Here is a 19,994-nt window from a genome sequence, read left to right as displayed (position 1 = left end):
GGGATACCAGGGAGGACCGTATAATGTTATCAGGTCTATGAAGAATCCAGTCTAAAATGTGACCATGTTTATGGGTGGGTTGGTTACCTGAATGTTTGAGGTTGAAAACATTGATGGAATCTAGGAGTTTTGATGTGTTTGGGTTTCCGGGACAGTCAAAGTGAAAGTTGAAATATCCAAGAATAATCAGGTTGCCACCTATCGAATTTCCATAGTCCAGGAGATTCGGAAACTGCTCAAAAAGAGAGATTCGGTCAGCTTGTTTTTTCTACTAGGAGGAGGTCGGTATAGGCAGAAAAAATGGACCAACCTTAGCTCCAGTGTGAGTGTGGTTTGGACTAGTTCAAATGATGTGTGGTCGAAATTGAATGTTGTGGTGTGGTTAAGACGTTTGATCATGGAGTTCTTTGTGATGACAGCAATTCCACCTCCGCGAGATTTACGGGGGAACGACTTGATGGAGTAACCAGTGGGTGTTAGATGCGCACACTTGGGCTCATCGCCTGATGTTTTTAGCCATGTTTCTGTCTGGAAAAAAGACGTCAATATTCTGGTCGTTGATAAAATTAACTATTTCTGTGCGCTTTTCCGGTGGTCCTACTGACTGGGCATTGAATAATGCAATACGCAGAGGTATCTCTTGGATAGTTGACACAAAGGTTGACGAATTAATAAGGATTTGAATTAGGTTATCTAAATTAACGGTCGAAGTTTTAAATTGTTGAGCCGGAAAAGGCATGAGGGAGATAACTGGAATTCTTCCTGTTCTACGCCAGTCAGCTTTGAAACAACGTTTCTTTTTTCGCTTCTGTTTACATTTAGGTAATGATGAATGTAGTCCCAGTTCGTTTAGTCTAGAGCACAATGTAGTGTGGAGAGCCAAGGAGTGGTCATTTAAAGCAATTAATGAGGGTCAATCATAGCATAAACGGGTTGACTGGCGAGTATCACGTGTTGGCGGTTTGTTCAAAAACAAGTGAAGTTGTAGCAGTGGAGCAAGACAGCTGAGAAAAAATCTAATTGTTCTCGTTTCCAAAACAAGGAGATGAAGAAACACATACGAACTGAACAGCCAATACATAATGAACACAATAACGTAGACGAAGACAGACAACAAGGACAAATATCATGAAAACGGCACAAAAATCGGAACAGCTGCTTCAAGCCGGTTAAGCGATACAACAAAAACAAACAACAAGAGGAAAGAGAGCAACAACAAAAAAGGTTCACAGCGACAACAACAACAACAACAACAAAGAAAGAAGAAAGAGGGAAGAAGAAATAAAAAATGTAGGAGTTGTAGTTGTTGGGTATAACATATTTTTTTCAGCAAAAGATATGCTATACATTGCGCCCAGTATAGATAGTGGAGGAAGAACCCGGGAAAACCCCATAAGGAACCACCGACCCACGAGAAGCTACTGCCAAGCTTTCTCACACACTCACAATGGCCGAATCTGAGACTCGAACCCACACAGACAGAGGTGAGATGGCAGTGATCCGTAACGGAGAGCGCTTTAGACCACTCTGCCACTCGGGGGCCCCCAAAAATGAAGGAAAACTAAAAGATCAGAAATCGAGGATAATGGAGAAATGGAATATAATAAAAATGAAAAAGGAAGAAGACGAACGAGAAACCAATAGGAAGAGTTATTATAAACACAATTATGACGAGGATTTGGAAGATAAAATCAACGACAGCAAAAGACGTATCTTAAGTAGAGATAAGATTTAGTATTTCTTTCATATCTATATAAAGGTATGCACAAATCAGGAATGTTTTTGTCAAATACAGGATTAGTACAATACCACATCATCCCTTTGATTTGTTCTATACCATGCCATTCTCCAAAGATGGGTTTGATGTTCAAAATTGCGAGTTTTGAGTTTATCATTCCACATTTCCCTAGAAACACAGAAGATGGCAATTTGTGTAATATCTGAAGTCATTAAACAGAACATGCCATTTCGAACAGATGACCGCTGGACAGTATGGCTGTTTTATCTGTCATTGCATAACCTTTAATACCAATTTTGATAGGAATCTAACGGTAACGAACTTTTTCCATAGTTTATTAGCAAATCACATTTCAGAAAGAGCTGGAAAATTACTGTATATACTAACTCATAAGACAAATTAAACTGCAAAATAACAAAGTTCCTGATCTGCCTAAGCATAATGTACATGCAGATCATGGTCTATGTTGTTTGTTCTGCCACTGGGTCTCTGCGGTCTGCAGCTGTACACGTCTTATAAGCAAGTATATCAGGTTACAGGCTGCCAAATGCATGGCTTTGTAAGGATTTCATTGTAAAAAGGAAATTAGAAATATGAAGAAAAAAATCTAAACACTTTTAACACAAGATCTGAGAATAACTAATTTCTGCAGTAAAAATGGAGCGTTTACCAGGTACCTGGCTTGAGACAGTGCCATGGGGTGTTGTAATGGCAGCTCTCCATCTTCGAAATCAACTGTATACTGGTCTGTATAGACACAACATACATCCTTTACGTTTGACACAAAACACTGCTTTAAAGAAAGTAAAGATAAATGTAGAAAATATATTTTATTATAAAACATTTTGAATATTATCAAAATGTACATTCTGTTGTAAATATAGACACTTATTGGAGCCAACGATGTCAGAAAAATGGGACTCTTAAAAACACAGCTAAAATATGTACTGTATGGTTGTGTGTTAAAAACACTGAAGATTTCTCAATGAGAAGCTTCAGATACAAGACATATTTCTACATGCACTGAACAATTTTATACAGTTTTACAGAATGGTTCCAAAACCACTTGACAATAGTTATTATCTTGGTTGAGAAATTTCATTTGGAATATCATCAAAAGTATGAGCAAGACAGAGGTTAGGAAGAAATGAAACAGCTAGGTGTCTAAATAGTTAATGATTTTTTATTTTTATAAACAGGTTCTAACTAATTAAGTTCCTGATACCACTTCAAATCTTTAATATGTATGTAATCTTCAATTTCTGATTATTAAAAAACTATGGGATATAACTTGTACCGATTTCAAGGGGATTAAGGTTCGATGTACGAGTCATCTCCCTTGCAAAAAATTTAAGTAGGAAGGTAAATTATTGCCCTTGGTATTGTTCTTCTCAAACAAAATAGAGCGTAAAATCTGGATATGTACTTCTGTAAAATCAGACTTAATTATTTAAAACTTGTGTATAATTTTGCATATTTATTAACACAATGTGAAAACAGGAAGTTTTAAGCTTTATTTTCATCCATATGAGAACTGGCTGACCTTACTGATTTTGATTTAAGTAAGCAAATCTCTCCCTGATCCAAACTAAGGATTCATTATTTGGCCATCCAGGTGATGATCCAAATGATACTTCTTAATTTCATGATATGTGCATGAAAGAGCTAACAAGAGTAAATATTACAATTTCTAAAAGAATATATTTACTATGATGTATTTTATTGTTGCTAAGTGTATGAAAAAACATATATGACTCTTGCTAATTTAAATATAGGCATATACGCTTATTATCCAAATTATCCAGATGGAGACAGTGACACATATACACCTCTCCCTCAATAACTTGTACCCAATGGGGTTTAAAAACAGACCATACTACAAGTGGGCGGGTGAGTTACTAAGGGACCTCCATACAAGTAGGGGATGTGATCCTTGCTGGACACTGAAAAATATGAGGGGAGGGGCAGTAATGGGTCTGTTTACTAGCTAAATACTTGTTTAATAATAGTGATGGGAATAATTGTCAGTAAAGAACATTACTCAAACTGTTTCCAACAACAAACACATGTACATGAAAACATTATGTATTACATCACTGCCATCTGTTATGGTTGATTTACCAGAAAACAAGATTCCATTTTTTTAAAACTAGGGACGTTTATTTTGTGCAACAATCATCACCATTGAAGCTCGATTTTATAAATTGTTTTATAGGTAATATATTGATGGTCTAATTTCACTGTAAGTAACCATTAAACTTCTCACCCATGAGGAAATCTCCAAGTGCTGATTCAGGAATTTTAAGTTCATTACAAACTCTGGAACTGGCTTCTCATAATGAACCATATCTTTGAAACACAGCTTGTAACTCACCAAGTATTCAACTGGCTGGATTGCCTTGCGTGCTTTGATTTATGAATAAATTGGCTGCTTTAAGACAGCTTAACTGTATTACTTACATAATAATATTTATAATGGTGTTCAACTGATCAACTGAAATGAACTGTCTTGCACATGACTGACCGCTAGATCTTACATAGGTAGGATTTTTATGCCTGTCAATGTTTCTTTTACTCCATCCTTTTATTTGATTTGATACAAAATATATAATTAACATGAAAAGACAGAGCAGGTCTGCTTTTAATTGAGTGTAACAATATAAAAGAAATACTTCTGCAAGCCAGAGATAAAAAAACAAAACTGGTTGGCACTTAATAAGGTTCTCATAGAAATGCTCATGGACAAAGTTGTGAAGTGCTGTAGACTGAGATTTTTGGATACAAGAGGGCATATTGCATTTATGATGATTACACTAAAACACAAATCTTATGAGAAGTTGAGAATCTGATGATGCTGACTGGCATTTCTAGGTACTATATACTATTTCTGATGATGCTGACTGGAATTCAAGTAATATCGACTATTTTTGATGATAAAATAAGCATTATAACAAGGTTTCAGTTACCAATTTTGATTTTCTCACTTTCAACAAATAAGTGACAATTGTTGGGGTATTTTCTGTTTTAAAAAATGGGATCCAAGCCTGACCCTGCCTTGTAAGCAGGTTCAGGAGATAACCAGGAACTAATTATTGAGGGAGTGGTGTATACTGCTTGATGTGGGCAGAGTACATGATGGATTATTTGAGACAAGTTCGATAGAAAGCTATTAACTTTTAGCATCTCAATATCCTGATAATGTTATATCTCATAACGACTGGCAAAGTAATTAAATTTCTGTTAATTCTGAAGTGACTAAATAAAATGAAGTTAAATGAACTCAGTTATGTTTATTTACAAGTTCAATTCATACAAATAAATATAAGGTTTTACTTGCAGTTTATCCACTATTTCACCAACACTATTTAAAACTATCACAGTAAATGCATAATTAACAAGGCTAACTGACATAATTATGTCAATATAGTCAAAATGAACTTTGTTCCTTTTCTAAAAATGTTATAAAATAAGGTATGTAATATGTAATAAAGTATGTAAAAAATGACAATAGAAATGTGACTAATTCAAAAAGATTTTGGAGGAATTTTCATCTTCATTTTCAGTGCATATGAAAATATCATTATTAAAAGCAGAAATCCAAACTTTTCTTCAAATAACAATTAGAAAACTATTTTCAATAGGTAAAATCTAGAGATCCTGAAAGTCTTAGCTTGCATTGGAATTTCCACTCTGAGCCAATTGAAAATGACATTACAAAAGTAAAGTCATTTGTGATTCTCTGATACAAAATCTCAAGAACAGACTTATTTTCAATTCAGCTGCAAAAATGTACACTGTAACTTTGGTAACAGTGAATCCTATATATCACACTGATGATCTGCTGAGTCATCAATTAAAACCTTCTTCTATCAGCAACCTCAACAACTACACCTAAAACCTAACCAAAAATGTAGGCCTGATGCACTTAGATTTTATGAGCTCTGTTGTATATCAATTTAAGAAAGTAACTCATTTTTCAAATTAAATGAGTTTTTTAACAGGTGCCAATGAAAATTATTTTTCTAGCACATTATGTTTCTTCAATAATGCTTCCCCCAACGTTAATACCTCAGGAGTACTACTAGACATCACAGGCTTTAAAAGCTACAAGTTATCTGCCCAACCAGGTGGAAGTTATAGTGATCTCCCCTTTATAATGGATTGGTACCAAATTCAGTGAATGCTTCAGTTACTACTGGAGCAGAAGGCATGCTTTCTATTTTAATATAACTGGGTAGGCTGGGAGGGTGTATGTGTATTGATCAGGTAAGTACTATTGAGGAAACATTTTACTAGTAAAAATTGGTTAGTTCTTCAAATATGTTAACCAATCATAATACCTTAGAAGAATAGGTAAGGGGTGGAAGGAGTTAATCTCTTTACCCCAGAGATGCCATCTCCTATCCCCTAAGCTATGTGAGATAGCTTCTAGATAACCTTACTGGAGAAAAGACTCCTTATGCCGATGAACGGCTTTGAAATGGAAAGTTTTCTTCAAGCAATCCAACAGATGTCAAAAAGCTGAGTTCTGATGAAGTTGTCAAACAACCTGAGAAGGTAACCTGTTTCACCACAGCAATAGGTCCCACCAGGTCCAGTTTAGTTTTTTGGGATGAAAGATCTCTGAGAATGGAGACAGTTATCTGCATCTTGTAAGTCCACATTCATTGCACAGTCTTCCTCCTAGGTGGCATTTAAAACCCATCATATGGCTTTGTCATCCCTATGATGTCTTGGTTGACTGCTGGGGTATCCATATGGAAATCTGGAATGTGAGACTTACAGAACCAGTGACTAAAATTCAAGGGAAAGGCATCTTTGTGAAGAAAAGAGTTGTTTGATGCTTTTGTCCTGACAATGCAAGCAGCCAAAAAGGTCAGTAATTCAGCCAGCCAGTGGAACTAATTTAAAAGTTTTTTTTCCTTTAAGGTCAATAAATCAAATGATGCTGGATTTTTAGTCCAAGCAGTTGAAGAAGAGGGAGGAGACAGACAGAACACTGGTGACAGTACATGGAAAACCTCAAATGAAACTCAGAAAGGCAGAGTTTTTCCATGTCTTAGTAAGATCTAATAATGATGAGGGGCTTGAGAGCAAGCTTCATCATCTTGTGCTACCTGCAATGCAGCTGGAGAAGAATACTGAGGATGGTATCTCATTTTACTCATAGAACTCCTCCAGTGACTTCCAAATGGTTGCTAAGTAAAGGCTCCCTTTAAGTGGCAAAGGTTTAATAACAAAGTCACATCACCTGGATACTGAGGCACTAAGCCGTGTATCATCTGCATTAAGTACCCTATGGCCCAATGCAGAGTGCCTGTATAAATTGGGCTTGTCAAGCTCATTCTTCATGTGGAGTGTTATATTATTCTGAAAGTACAGTCCTGCACCATGATGGCTTATGATGCTTCATGGCTAACAAGCCATGTGGAGTGTTATATCATTCTGAAAGTACAATCCTGCACCATGATGGCTTATGATGCTTCATGGCTAACAAGCCATGTGAAATGTTTTACCATTCTGAAAGTACAATCCTGCACCATGGCTTATGATGCTTCATGGTTAACAAGCCATGTGGAGTGAAAGTAAATCCTGTGCTAAAGCCATATCTGCATGGATACTTACTTGTCTTGTTAGACTGACAACCAGAGCAAACTATATATGTAGGAATTTTGTCAGCTGCATGCTTCCAATGTTTAGAAATTTTGCATTTAGTCTTGTTAATGGTAGTTGTTGTTGTAGGGTTTAATGCTATTTTTCAGCACACAACAGGCTATATATGGCAGCCAGTATTAACGGTGGAGGAAGAACTCGGGAAACCCCAGAAAGAACCACCGACCTACAAGAAGCTTCTGGCAAGCTTTCTAACATACCCACACTGGCTAAATCCAAGACTTAAACCCATACAGACAGGTGAGATGGCAGTGATCTGTAACAAAGAGCACTTTAGACCACTTGGCCACTCGAGGCCCCCTTCTTGTCAATGGTATAATCTATATGACAAAATATAGCAGACAATATATACAGGTGTAGTCTGGCAAATGTCCAGTTTTATGAGCTGGGGCATCATGTTGCAGACATGTAGCATGATGTCCCACCTAGTCACATTATCCTGACACCAGGCCGACCAGTCCTAACACTAACCTCGTAATGCTGAGCACCAAGCGAGGCAGCTGTTAGTACCATTTTTGTAAGTCTTTGGTATGATGAGGCCAGGGATCGAACCCACGATCTCCCGCATCCAAGGCAGACACTCTAACCACTAGGCCACAAAAGGGCACATATGACAGCCAATACAGGTAGAGTACTGGAGTGTCGCTGTTAATACTTACAAAGTGGATGTTAAAAAATGAATTCTAATAAAAGTTACCTGCAAGAAAGGCCAACTGACTGTCTGTACAGGTAAAATCACTGATGCATCGCTAATAGTAATTACAAAGTTTGCGATTTGACTAAATTATGTATAGAAAACTTACATATATGACTTCAGCAGGAACTATACTGCAATTGATTATATAGCAACATAATTGAGTTTTCTACAGCACACACAATAACTGCAAATAAGTAAAGCTACACCACTGAAGCATCATTGTTGATACTTATGAAACAGATGCTATAATATTAACTGTAAGACAAAGTTACCTGTAGGAATGGCCAAATCACAGCCTATACTGGTAAAATCTGTAAAGCATCACTTATATTACTGTGAAATGGATGCTAGGACTAGGTTAGTAAAGAAAACTTACCTGTATGTATCCAACTGTAGTGGAAATTATATAGCAGCTATAAATGTATATCACACACCAGACCTAGACACTTATTTAAATTGAGAAGACACACTAGCAAGCTGTGCAGATATATACAAATGGCACCTAAGTGTGTGAGGACAGGAAAGTGAGGATGCTAAAATGACATAACTCTGTCATGGAATAAAGAAAGAACTGCTGGAAATTATAGATGCAGTATATTTCCCTTTGAAGTGAGGCCTCCTCCAACTTAATTACGATATAAAAGTTCTGGAATTCTGGTACTGGATTGTAAACTGTGTGACTCGACAAGAGTGGAAGTAGTTGTTGTTGTTGTTCTAGGGTTTCACGCCAATTTTCAGCACAAGATAGGCTATACATGGCGGCCAGTATAACTGGTGGAGGAAGAACCCTGGAAAACCCAGGGAAGAACCCCCGACCCACAAGAAGCTACTGGCAAGCTTTCCCACGTACCTACGCTAGCCGAGCCTTGGACTCGAACCCACACAGACAGAGGTGAGATGGCAGTGATCCGGAACGGTGAGCGCTTTAGACCACTCGGCCACTTGGGGCCCCTAGTGGAAGTAGTAACTGAAGTATTCATGGAATTCAGTACCATTCCCTGTATCAAGGGAAGATCACTATCTAAATGACAACTAGAAGGGCAGATAACTTTTAGCCTTTTAGCTAAATGCAAGTAGCAGTAGTTCTCCTAAGGTATTATGATCAGGTAACATATTTGAAGAAGAAAGTCTGAATCTTAAAAATACCAATTGGGTTATTAATTTTCAAAGTAAGGCAGAATGTATTATCAATAGTAATAATCTTCACAGTTATTAGAGTAGATGGTCTGAACCAGTTGCTGCACAAAACCAATTACTGCATGATCATTAGTTGTCTTTGATTCTGTCCAGGATATTTTTAATGGACACAAAATAAAGACAGCACAACAGTCAAGGCACATGCAAATACAAGTTACACAATTCTGCACTGAAATAAATAACAATTTTGTAATAACAGATTACATGTCTGAAACTGTGGACAGCCTCTACCGACAGTCATTTCAAACGTCATTTTCTGCAGAAACCAATGAGTAGTGGCTTATTGATAGCCATGTGCTGTAAATTGGAAAATACATGCTTGTAATGTGAATGTCTTTCAACAAGGAACTTTATTTTCATGTCTCTGGATGATTAACATTAACAACTGACTCAACAAGATTATATCTGAACTTAAACTTAAAATTATATATTTATGAACGTATTTTTCCAATATGTCCATTTGTTAAAAATGTAATTAAAAATTAAAGAGATATCAAGTTTTGTTCATGGAAAAAAAGAAGTTTTGTATGACACACAAAGCTGAAAATAAAGCTGCCATTTCATAAGACAAACTTTAATATACAAATACTAGATATATACTAGAGTTTTTGGTAATATCACAAAAAAGCATGCACAACCTTTTAAACTAATAGCATTTAAAATGTGGATGAAAACAGATTTATGCTTGTACAAAAATATACAGTAAAGTCTGTTCAAATTATGGGGATTGATTCTGACAGACAATGGTCTTAAGTTGGACGGAGTTTTTTAGTGCCATTTATAATTATTATGTAATGAACATCTGTGTGTGCTAGACACATTCTGTCAATCCATCAACTGTCAGATATTATGTCATTTGTATCATATATTTTATTTTTTATATAAAAATTCATACTTTGGATTCAACTGCTGAGATTCTAAGTAAAATATATTAAGCTCATAAAAATGTTATGACGAAATGCATTTTCTGCTAAACTGACTTTAAAAATTATGGTCATACCAGACTTGGAGTGGAAATCTTCGTCAAAACATAGACTTGACTGTATCGTGGTCCATAAAGTCAGACTTGACTTTATCTTGGTCATCATACACAGACTTGACTGTATCTTGGTCATTATACACAAACTTAACTGTATCTTGGTCAATATAACTGAGTTGACTGTATCTTGGTCAATATACAGACTTCACTCTATGTTGGTCATTATACACAGAGTTGACTGTATCTTGGTCAATATACACAGACTTGGCTGTATCTTGGTCATTACACAAAGAATTGACTGTATCTTGGTCATTATACAGACTTGACTGTATCTTGGTCATTATACAGACTTGACTGTATCTTGGTCATTATACAGACTTGACTGTATCCTGGTCATTATACAGACTTGACTGTATCTTGGTCATTATACAGGACTGATTATATTTTGGTCATAGCATACAATATACACAGACATCTTTATCTTGGTCAATATACACAGACTTGACTGTATCTTTGTCAATATACACAGACTTGACTGTATCTTGGTCAATATACACAGACTTGTTTGTATCTTGGTCATTATACACCGACTTAACATTATCTTGGTCATTATACACTGAGTTGACTGTATCTTGGTCATTATACAAAGAATTGACTAGATCTTGGTCATTATACAGACTTGACTGTATCTTGGTCAATATACACAGAGCTGACTGTATCTTGGTCATTATACAAAGAATTGACTGTATCTTGGTCATTATACAGACTTGACTGTATCTTGGTCATTATACAGGACTGATTATATTGTGGTCATAGCATACAATATACACATACATCTTTATCTTGGTCATTATACACAAACTTTACTGTATCTTTGTCAATATACACAGACTTGACTGTATCTTGGTCAATATACACAGACTTGGCTGTATCTTGGTCATTATACAAAGAACTGACTGTATCTTGGTCATTATACAGACTTAACTGTATCTTGGTCATTAGACACACTTGAATGTATTATACAGGACTGATTATATCGTGGTCATAGCATACAATATACACAGACATCTTTATCTTGGTCATTATACACAAACTTTACTGTATCTTTGTCAATATACACAGACTTGACTTTATCTTGGTCAATATACACAGACTTGACTTTATCTAGGTCATTATCACAGACTTGGCTGTATTTTGGTCATCATACACAGACCTGACTGTATCAATATATAAAAATTTACTAATCTGAGTTTACAAAATCATTCATATTTATTCCTGAATATTTAAAAAATTCTCATTAAGTGTATATGTATTAGTCATAATAAAAGATTGTTAAAAATCTTAAAATATTCACTTTAAAAAATGTATATTATTTACAAAACACCTCTACTGGACCCTAAGATCTTCTTTCGTATGATAACAGAAGCCAATCATGGTCATTTTTACAGAATATTGCAAAAAATTAGCATCTGGAATGCTGGGTACAATATAAAAATGCAGAAAAAGATATTTGTAACACAAGTGCAAAGAAAGAAGTATACACTGAAATGACATTAAACTCGAGGAATGATATCATTTGCCATCAGTTAGCTTTCAATATATAAACTGAGGTACAAGCTAATCAACGACATAATGACTTGTGGAGATACAAAATGCAATGACAGACAGGTGAGTGATAAAAAAAGGCAGTTATTAATTAGGAGCTTTATATCAAAATGAATTTTGGGTTAAATAACCCTTAAGTACTGACATGTGTCCAAAATAAGGTGTAAGTAAAGTAACCTTGGTTCAATAAGTCAAAAAGTATCTTTAACTTAGTAAAACATATGACAGAAAACCTTGGAATGTTATGAGAAGAAACAAAATATACCAAAGAGGGATGTTCAGGTCATATAGACAGACACAGTCAAGTAACACTCCTCCATCTGTACAGACAAAGGAAAGTAACACTTCTCTATATGTACAGACAAAGGAAAAACAATCCTCCATATGTACAGACAAAGGAAAAACACTCCTCCATATGTACAGACATAGGAAAAACACTCCTCCATATGTACAGACAAAGGAAAAACACTCCTCCATATGTACAGACATAGGAAAGTAACACTCCTCCATATAGACAGACATAGACAAGTAACACTCCTTCATACAGTATGGCAAGGAATAAAACTCTTTCAGACCTGAAAACATTTGCAGGGTTCCTCTAATTGCAGTACCTGTGAAATTTGTTTTGATCATTTAATAAGGTCAGATATAAGGAACTGAAAAACCCATGTTGCAATCTGCTTTGATCATTTAATAAAGTCAGATATAAGGAAATGAAGAACCAATGTTGCAATTTGCTTTGATCATTTAATAAGGACAGATATAAGGAACTGAAAAACCCACTATGCAATTTGAAAAATGTTTACTACATTATCAAAGTGGCCTTTAAGATGTCGTTTTGTTTTCTTTCTAAAACACAATAAATGCCAAAACATTCATTCAAATGATTGGGAAAGTAAGCTGGTGAAATACCAAACAATTAAAAGTCTGCATATCATAGACTATAAATGGTTTTTATGATTTTATATCTGTTTACCAAACTGAGGTTTTATTTAATAATGCTTTATTGGTGTTTGATGAATTTTCCAGTTTTGTATGGGTAAGAATAATGCCTAAATGAACACAGTTTTGGATATTAATAAACCCTGATATCATGGATATTCCTTTCAATTAGAGGTCAAAGTGACATGTGAATAAACTGATATCAAAACTGTTTTTCAAACCTGAAGATTAACTGTCTGCCAAGAAGTGTTCAGAGAACAAGATTCTGTCAAGAAGTGTAAAGAGGACAAGATTCTGTCAAGAAGTGTAAAGAGGACAAGATTCTGTCAAGAAGTGTAAAGAGGACAAGATTCTGTCAAGAAATGTAAAGAGGATAAAATTCTGTCAAGAAGTGTAAAGAGGACAAGATTCTGTCAAGAAGTGTAAAGAGGACAAGATTTTGAATCAGACGGTATCTTAACATTAGAAATTACTTTTGCTAAAAGGGAGTAAAAAGTGTGGTAAGAGAGAAGAATGGTTTAGTATTTCTAAGTGTCACTGTTATATGAATCCTTCACAAGGCTGGAAAATAAATATAACTGCCTCATAATTGTCCATATGAATCGTTCACAAGACTGGAAAACAAGTATAACTGCCTCATATCTGACACAAACTAAGGTACATGTTCTGTATATTTTTCATTATACAATGTAGATATTGAAGTTTTCCTGTCTGAAGCAGAGTTGTGCCTCCTGCAGGATACGAAGACGTGGACCCATGGGAATTCCAATCTTCTCCAACCTTTCCTCTGTCATGTACGGTAATTCGATCATCCCAATGTGCTCTGTCTCAAAGTTTACAGCATATTTCTAAATGAAAAGATCAAAATGCCATTTATCTAAAGTTCAGATATTTACATACAGTCCATGCTTGTTTATTGTAGCCATTTATCTAAAGTTCAGACAGTAACATACAGTCCATGCTTGTTGATACACATACTTTTCTTACTGGAATCAATTTTACCTGTCTGATAAACGGATATGAATTTGACAAACTACAATAAATCATTCCTATTTTGAAGGTAATGAAATAGCCAAAAATGGAGCTTGTTATTTAAACTAGAGTGTGTCTGTGAGGCCAGTAATCTATTTTGGGGCTGGCACTGATACAAGGAAATCCCAGTCAAGGGGTTACTTTTGTATTTATTCCAAAATGCAGTTTACCATTTACCAATATTGGCTATACAAGCAAGATTTCTCCATATTTTTCTGAGTGTAGAGATAGAACACAATAATTTTTGGCTATGTCAACGGTTTAGGGTGTATTATTCCTCTCTCCTCTGAAGCATGAAGGAGAATCCAAATAACAGAAAAAGATTGGCACAGTAAAGCTGATCCATCTAAGAATACCCACTCTGAGGTCATTGCAACCACTCTCCCGGCAGCTTGGGAAAATCCTCAAAACTTGCAATTTTTTACTTAAAGAACGTATACTGAATGAAATCTCATATTTCACAATCACATCTAAAATATTACTTCAATAAATAGGAAATCTGAATGGACCAATTCACACAAAATCACAATGGATGTTTCCATAAATGCATAAAAACTGACCTAGGTCAATGGGATTAAATACAATCAAGGTATCCCATTAGCTACAAGGTTTCTTATTTCAACATAAAAATGGAATAATATTTCATACATTGGACAGGAATAAAAATGTTGTCAGCTAATACTCTATGGTCATTTTGTCCAAAAAAGTGAAATATCAAGCTTTTACACATTATGACCTTTGATCCTGGTGACCTAGTTTTCAGTGGTGTTATGTATATTTAATTTAATTGTTTGTTTGTTACTATTAATTTTTTTTATATTTCATTACATGTTATTGTAATGTAACATTATATGCTGGACTTGACTTCGTCCAAAAATTGAGTTCATTTCTGCTTGGCCTGATTGACTATTTTTTTTCCACCTATGTAAACAACTAATAATAGCTTCATTATTCTCTACGTGTATGAACTTAATATCAGGATTATTATTCAGGTAAACAAGGAGTAAATATGTTGATTTGGGTCAGGGTTTAGGAGATTCCTAAGTGAGTTTTATAGGGTATTGTGTTGTAAATAAACAATGCTCCTTAGATCATTCTAGAAGGTTATTTTCCATTAGGTAACAGTTGTTTTTAGAAAATGGTAATTGTGACCTGAAGTCAAGCAGAGAACTATGTAATCTTGTGATTGTGAAGATTTTACCAGTCATGCTTTAATATCTAGCACTTTCAAGTCGTATTATGTTGTGACCAGTTTAGGCTGAATTTTATTTTCTTCAAATTATAAAATTCAAGTGATTATTTTCTCTAGAAATACAAAAGTGCTCTGATAAAATTATGGGATAAAGACATTCACTGGAAATTAAACTGAATTCAAACCTGGAATAATTATTCTGTGATTCAGCAAGAGACCATTGACACATCAGCACTCCATAGGCTATAAAAGACATGTCATTGCCTTCAGTATTGGATCTCTTTGGGACTTGAACTGAATTTTATTTAGGACTTTTTATTAGCAGGACTTGTGTCTATAATTCTAGGATTATTTGGGGATTTAATCCGCAATACTGTAAGTTTTCTTCTTCTTCTCATTTTTTTTTGTATTTTAGGGAAGTCAATTATTTGCTATATTTTACAGTGCTTGCTGTCTTCACTCTTTTTTTGTTACTTATTTTAAGAGCGCAGACTCATAAAAATGGCAACACTGTTAACATGAATCTGATAGATCTGAGGAATAAGTGGTTGAATTTAAAATTCCTATCTAACTGCATAAACGCTGAGTCTAACTGCAAACTGCACAGACCTTTTCTTGGATAATGTGCCAGCTCATCTGGGTCTGTTGCTGTCATATTAATGTCTAACACTTCCCTTCAATTTATTTGTATAAATATTGATTATCATTATGACAAGAGACAGTGGTGTACATGGTAGTGTTAGTTTAAAGGATTTTAAGTGGTCAGATATGGTAATGTTAGAAACAAATTCTACCTAGTTCACATCTGAAATGATAAAGATTCTGACCCATTGGAGTTGGAGTCTGCAGTTGTCATCACTGTTGTTTTGATAAACTATTGCCCTGGTGTAAAACTAAAGAATTGTTCTCTGTAAAGAGCAGTTGTCTTGAGCCCTAGCTTGGGTGAACATTAAAAATTGGCTGGGAATTTACTTTGTGTTGGATGTTATTGTTTGCAACTTTTGTACCCCGTAACAATTTTGGTGGCAGTGGTGGGATAGCAAAGTTGTTGGAAATTTGACAGTAACATTGAAACAGCACAAGTACCAAAGTTTTGTTTGAGTAGTGTAGCTGCAAATTGCTATTGGATATACTCTGCAACTTTGTGTGGGTGTGATTCCTGTTAAGCCAAGGATAAACAAAATAAGGATTGAAATGACGACCCAAGGTAGCGTTATACATGAGGAAGTAGGAACGATTGTTGAAGAACACAGCATTCAAGGGATAGAACCAGACGGAAACAGCAAACAAATTTGATGCAATTCACAGATATTGAGGGAGACTTTAGTGGTGAAGAACCATATGACATGGAAATAGAGGAAGAGCAGCCTGTAAGAAAACTAAAGAAAACACAGAGCAAACTAAGAACATCCAAGGACACCAACAAGCAAACTGAACGTGACTGGTTAGAGAGGGAATTTGCAATTGAGAGACAAAAATTAGACTTTGAAAGGGAGAAGTTGCGAATGGAGCACAGTCTTAAACTTAAAGAGCTGGAGTTAGAGATCGAGAGGGTGAAACATCAGAAAGACATAGATAAAAAGAATGACAGCCTCCCATTCAAAGTCAAGCTTCAAACTTACAATCATCAAGCGAATGAAGACATTCTTACATTTCTCTCAGAATTTGACGCTGTGGCTGATCACGCCAAATGGGGCGAAGAAATGAAAACCCTGCAACTGAGAACGCTGCTAACAGGGGAGGCAAGAGAGGTAGCACAGCAAACAAGTAAAAGTTATGTTGAGCTAAGAAAGGCCCTGATAAATAGGTTTGGGAAAAGACCTCATGAACATTTTAGCCAGTTAGTTAGCATAAGAAGGGATGCTAATGAAACATACAGAGGTCTGATGGCACGTATAGAGCAATACGGTTCATTGATAGTCGTGATCCACATAGATGTTTAGCAGATGAATACTTCTTGAAGGCTCTCCCACCAATGCAGGCCCAGTGGATAAGGCGCAATAAAGGTAATGGTTCTCTTGTCGATGCTGCTGAGGATTATGTTTTGCCCATCATTGACAGCAAGTTCGACCCTAAGCACAGCCGACAACAAGCAAATAACCAAGCATCAAGTTCACCTCAGTCCAAGAAAACTGGTTTGATAGAAAAATCCTATGGAGACAAAAAGTGCCATAAATGTCACCAGAAGGGTCATGTTTTGCGTGACTGTCCCAGCAGAAAACAACAAAATCAAGCGACCTACTTTGTCCAGAATACCATTGGTGAACGATTAATAAATGTACCAGGAACAGTGAACAACAAGGAAGTATTATTTGTTAAAGATACAGGCGCAGAAATGACCTTGATACGTGGGGACCTTGTCGATAAGTCATGTATCCTTGAAGGACAGAACCTGACACTCTACACTGCCATTGGACAGCCTTTTGAGGCGAAACTAGCCATAGTAGAATTAGACACGCCATACTACAAGGGTCATGTCCAGGTTGGACTGGTATCTGACTTGGCAGCACAAGTGCTGCTGGGTATGGACATTCTACGTAGGAAAAAAAGGACTATGGTAGTAACAAGAAACCAGGCAAGAGCGCAGAAAGAGGACGCTGAAGAAAGTGAAAGGAAAATAAAAGAATGTGGGGTCCGATCCCATGAATTGGATGACGTGCATCTAAATAGGCAATTTTCGGACGAAGATAGTGATCATGGTCCTGATGAGGATGAGGACGACATCCATCGTGAAAATGAGGCTGATGACAAGAACTTGTTGCTTGATCAGCTACACGATGTTAATGTGGAATTAATTTCTCAGTATCAAAAGAATGACAGCTCGTTGGCTGGAGTGAGAGTAAAAGCCCTGTCATCTGCAAGTGAAGTAGAAGGCATGGACAATGCATTTTTCTGGGAGCATGGAATTTTAAAACGGAAGTGGAAGTCGTTGGATGGAGAAAAATATGGGATCCAATTAGTTTTGCCAAAGCAGTTATGTCAAGCAATGATACAGTTGGCACATGATAGACCGCTTGCTGGTCATCTAGGAAGGGAGAAAACGAAAGCAAGAATAACAACCGCATTTTATTGGCCAGGAATGTTTGGGGATATTCAGAGGCACTGTCAGGCCTGTGACATCTGTCAAAAGACAGCAAGGAGAACAGGCAAGGAGAAAGCTCCAATGGTGTGTCCAACAATCGTGTCCGACCCTTTTGTCAAGATTGCAATGGATATCATTGGCCCACTACAGCGCACAAAGGCGAGGAACAAATATATACTAACCATAGTAGATGAAGCTACCAGGTATCCGGAAGCAATTCCTTTGAAGGACATTGATGCCAAAACAGTGGCCAATGCCTTAATTGGCCTATTTAGTCGGGTTGGTATACCTAGGATTATCCTTACAGGCCAAGGTACCAACTTCACAAGCACACTTCTGAAAGAACTCTACAACATGTTGAACATCAAGGGGATCACAACTTCTCCTTACAGGCCACAATCCAATGGAAAGGTCGAAAGATTGAATGGCACACTCAAAGCTGTCTTGAAGAAACTGTGTTCCACGAACGGTGAAGACTGGGATGTGATGCTGCCTTATGCACTGTTTTGCTATAGGGAGGTACCACATGAAGCAACTGGGTTTTCGCCGTTTGAGCTGCTGTATGGTTGGCCAGTAAGAGGACCGATGGAGATTCTTAAGGATCTATTTACTGGTAAGGGTGAGACACATAGGTCAGTTGTAGGACATGTGCTTTCGATTCGCCAGAGATTGGTTGATGTAAGTGAGTTAGTGAAAGAAAATCTGACAGAGTGTCACAAGAAAGTTAAATCATGGTACGACAAAAATGCTACCAAAAGGGAATTTAGGCCAGGAGATGAGGTCCTAGTTTTGTTGCCATCTGATGCATCGAAGATGAAAGCTCACTGGAAGGGACCTTATCGTGTCATTTGTAAGGTTAATGACGTTAATTACAAGATTAACATTGGTGGTAGGCGAGGAAAAGTAACCTACCATAGTAACCTATTACGTCAGTACAAGAGAGCTGTACTGTTATCAGCAACTGTGTGTGATGAATTTGATGGAGGAGGACGGATTGAATTCCCACTGTCCGACATGGAGAGTTTGGACAAAATCAGTCTGAATGGTAGACTGATGAAAGAACAGCGAGAACAGGTGCGAAAATTATGCTCGGAGTTTGAAGACGTGCTAACTTCAAAACCATGCAAAACCAACTTGATCACTCAGAACATTTGAACAACAACAGACATTCCAATCACGCAGAAACCCTATCGTATTCCCCATGCAAAAAGAGCTGAAGTCAGAGCAATAGTAGACGAAATGTTACAGCAAGAATTGATAAAACCATCTACAAGCCCATGGAGTTCACCAATTGTACTTGTTCAAAAGAAAGATGGAAGTCTGCGACTTTGTGTTGATTACCGAAAATTGAACGTCACACTCTTTGATGCCTATCCTACACCAAGGATAGACAAACTTTTTGAGAAGTTGGGAAATGCAAAATATATTAGCAAACTCGATATGACCAAAGGTTACTGGCAGGTACCTCTGTCTAAAGAAGCACATGAGAAATCTGCTTTTGTGATGCCCTTGGACTTTATGAATTTACCGTTATGCCTTTCGGGATGAAAACATCACCTGCTACATTTTCGCGCATGATGGACCTGTTGCTGGTGAAATTACGTAATGTTGCATCTTACTTTGATGACATCATTATTTATAGTGAGACCTGGGATGACCACCTTCAGGATCTACGAGCAGTCTTGGAGAGATTGCGAAAAAACAATCTGACAGTAAGACCTTCCAAGTGTGACATTGGAAAGGATACTATTGTTTGCCTTGGTCACGTTGTTGGCAGAGGGCAAATTAAACCAGACCACGGCAAAGTCAAAGCTATGGTTGACTTCCCACTCCCGACAACAAAGAAAGAGGTTTGAT

General features: G+C 36.6%; 1 protein-coding gene across 1 annotated transcript in view; it reads right to left on the bottom strand.

Annotated features, from left to right (window-relative positions):
- Positions 1-2,553: 2,553 nt before the first annotated feature.
- The window catches only part of LOC149808494 (uncharacterized), a 192,735-nt gene continuing 175,294 nt past the window's right edge, over positions 2,554-19,994 (bottom strand). Inside the window, exon 17 of the mRNA XM_089969873.1 lies at positions 2,554-13,679. Within this exon, the coding sequence (XP_089825999.1) occupies positions 13,512-13,679 (168 nt within the window). The 3' untranslated portion in view covers positions 2,554-13,511. The remainder of the gene's footprint in view (positions 13,680-19,994) is intronic.

Source organism: Sinohyriopsis cumingii, chromosome 1, assembly GCF_028554795.1.
Source record: "Sinohyriopsis cumingii isolate HCF-2022 chromosome 1, ASM2855479v2, whole genome shotgun sequence".
NCBI lineage: Eukaryota > Metazoa > Mollusca > Bivalvia > Unionida > Unionidae > Sinohyriopsis > Sinohyriopsis cumingii.
The sequence above is the reverse complement of the archived record's forward strand: the minus strand, read 5'-3'. Positions and strand labels throughout refer to the sequence as shown.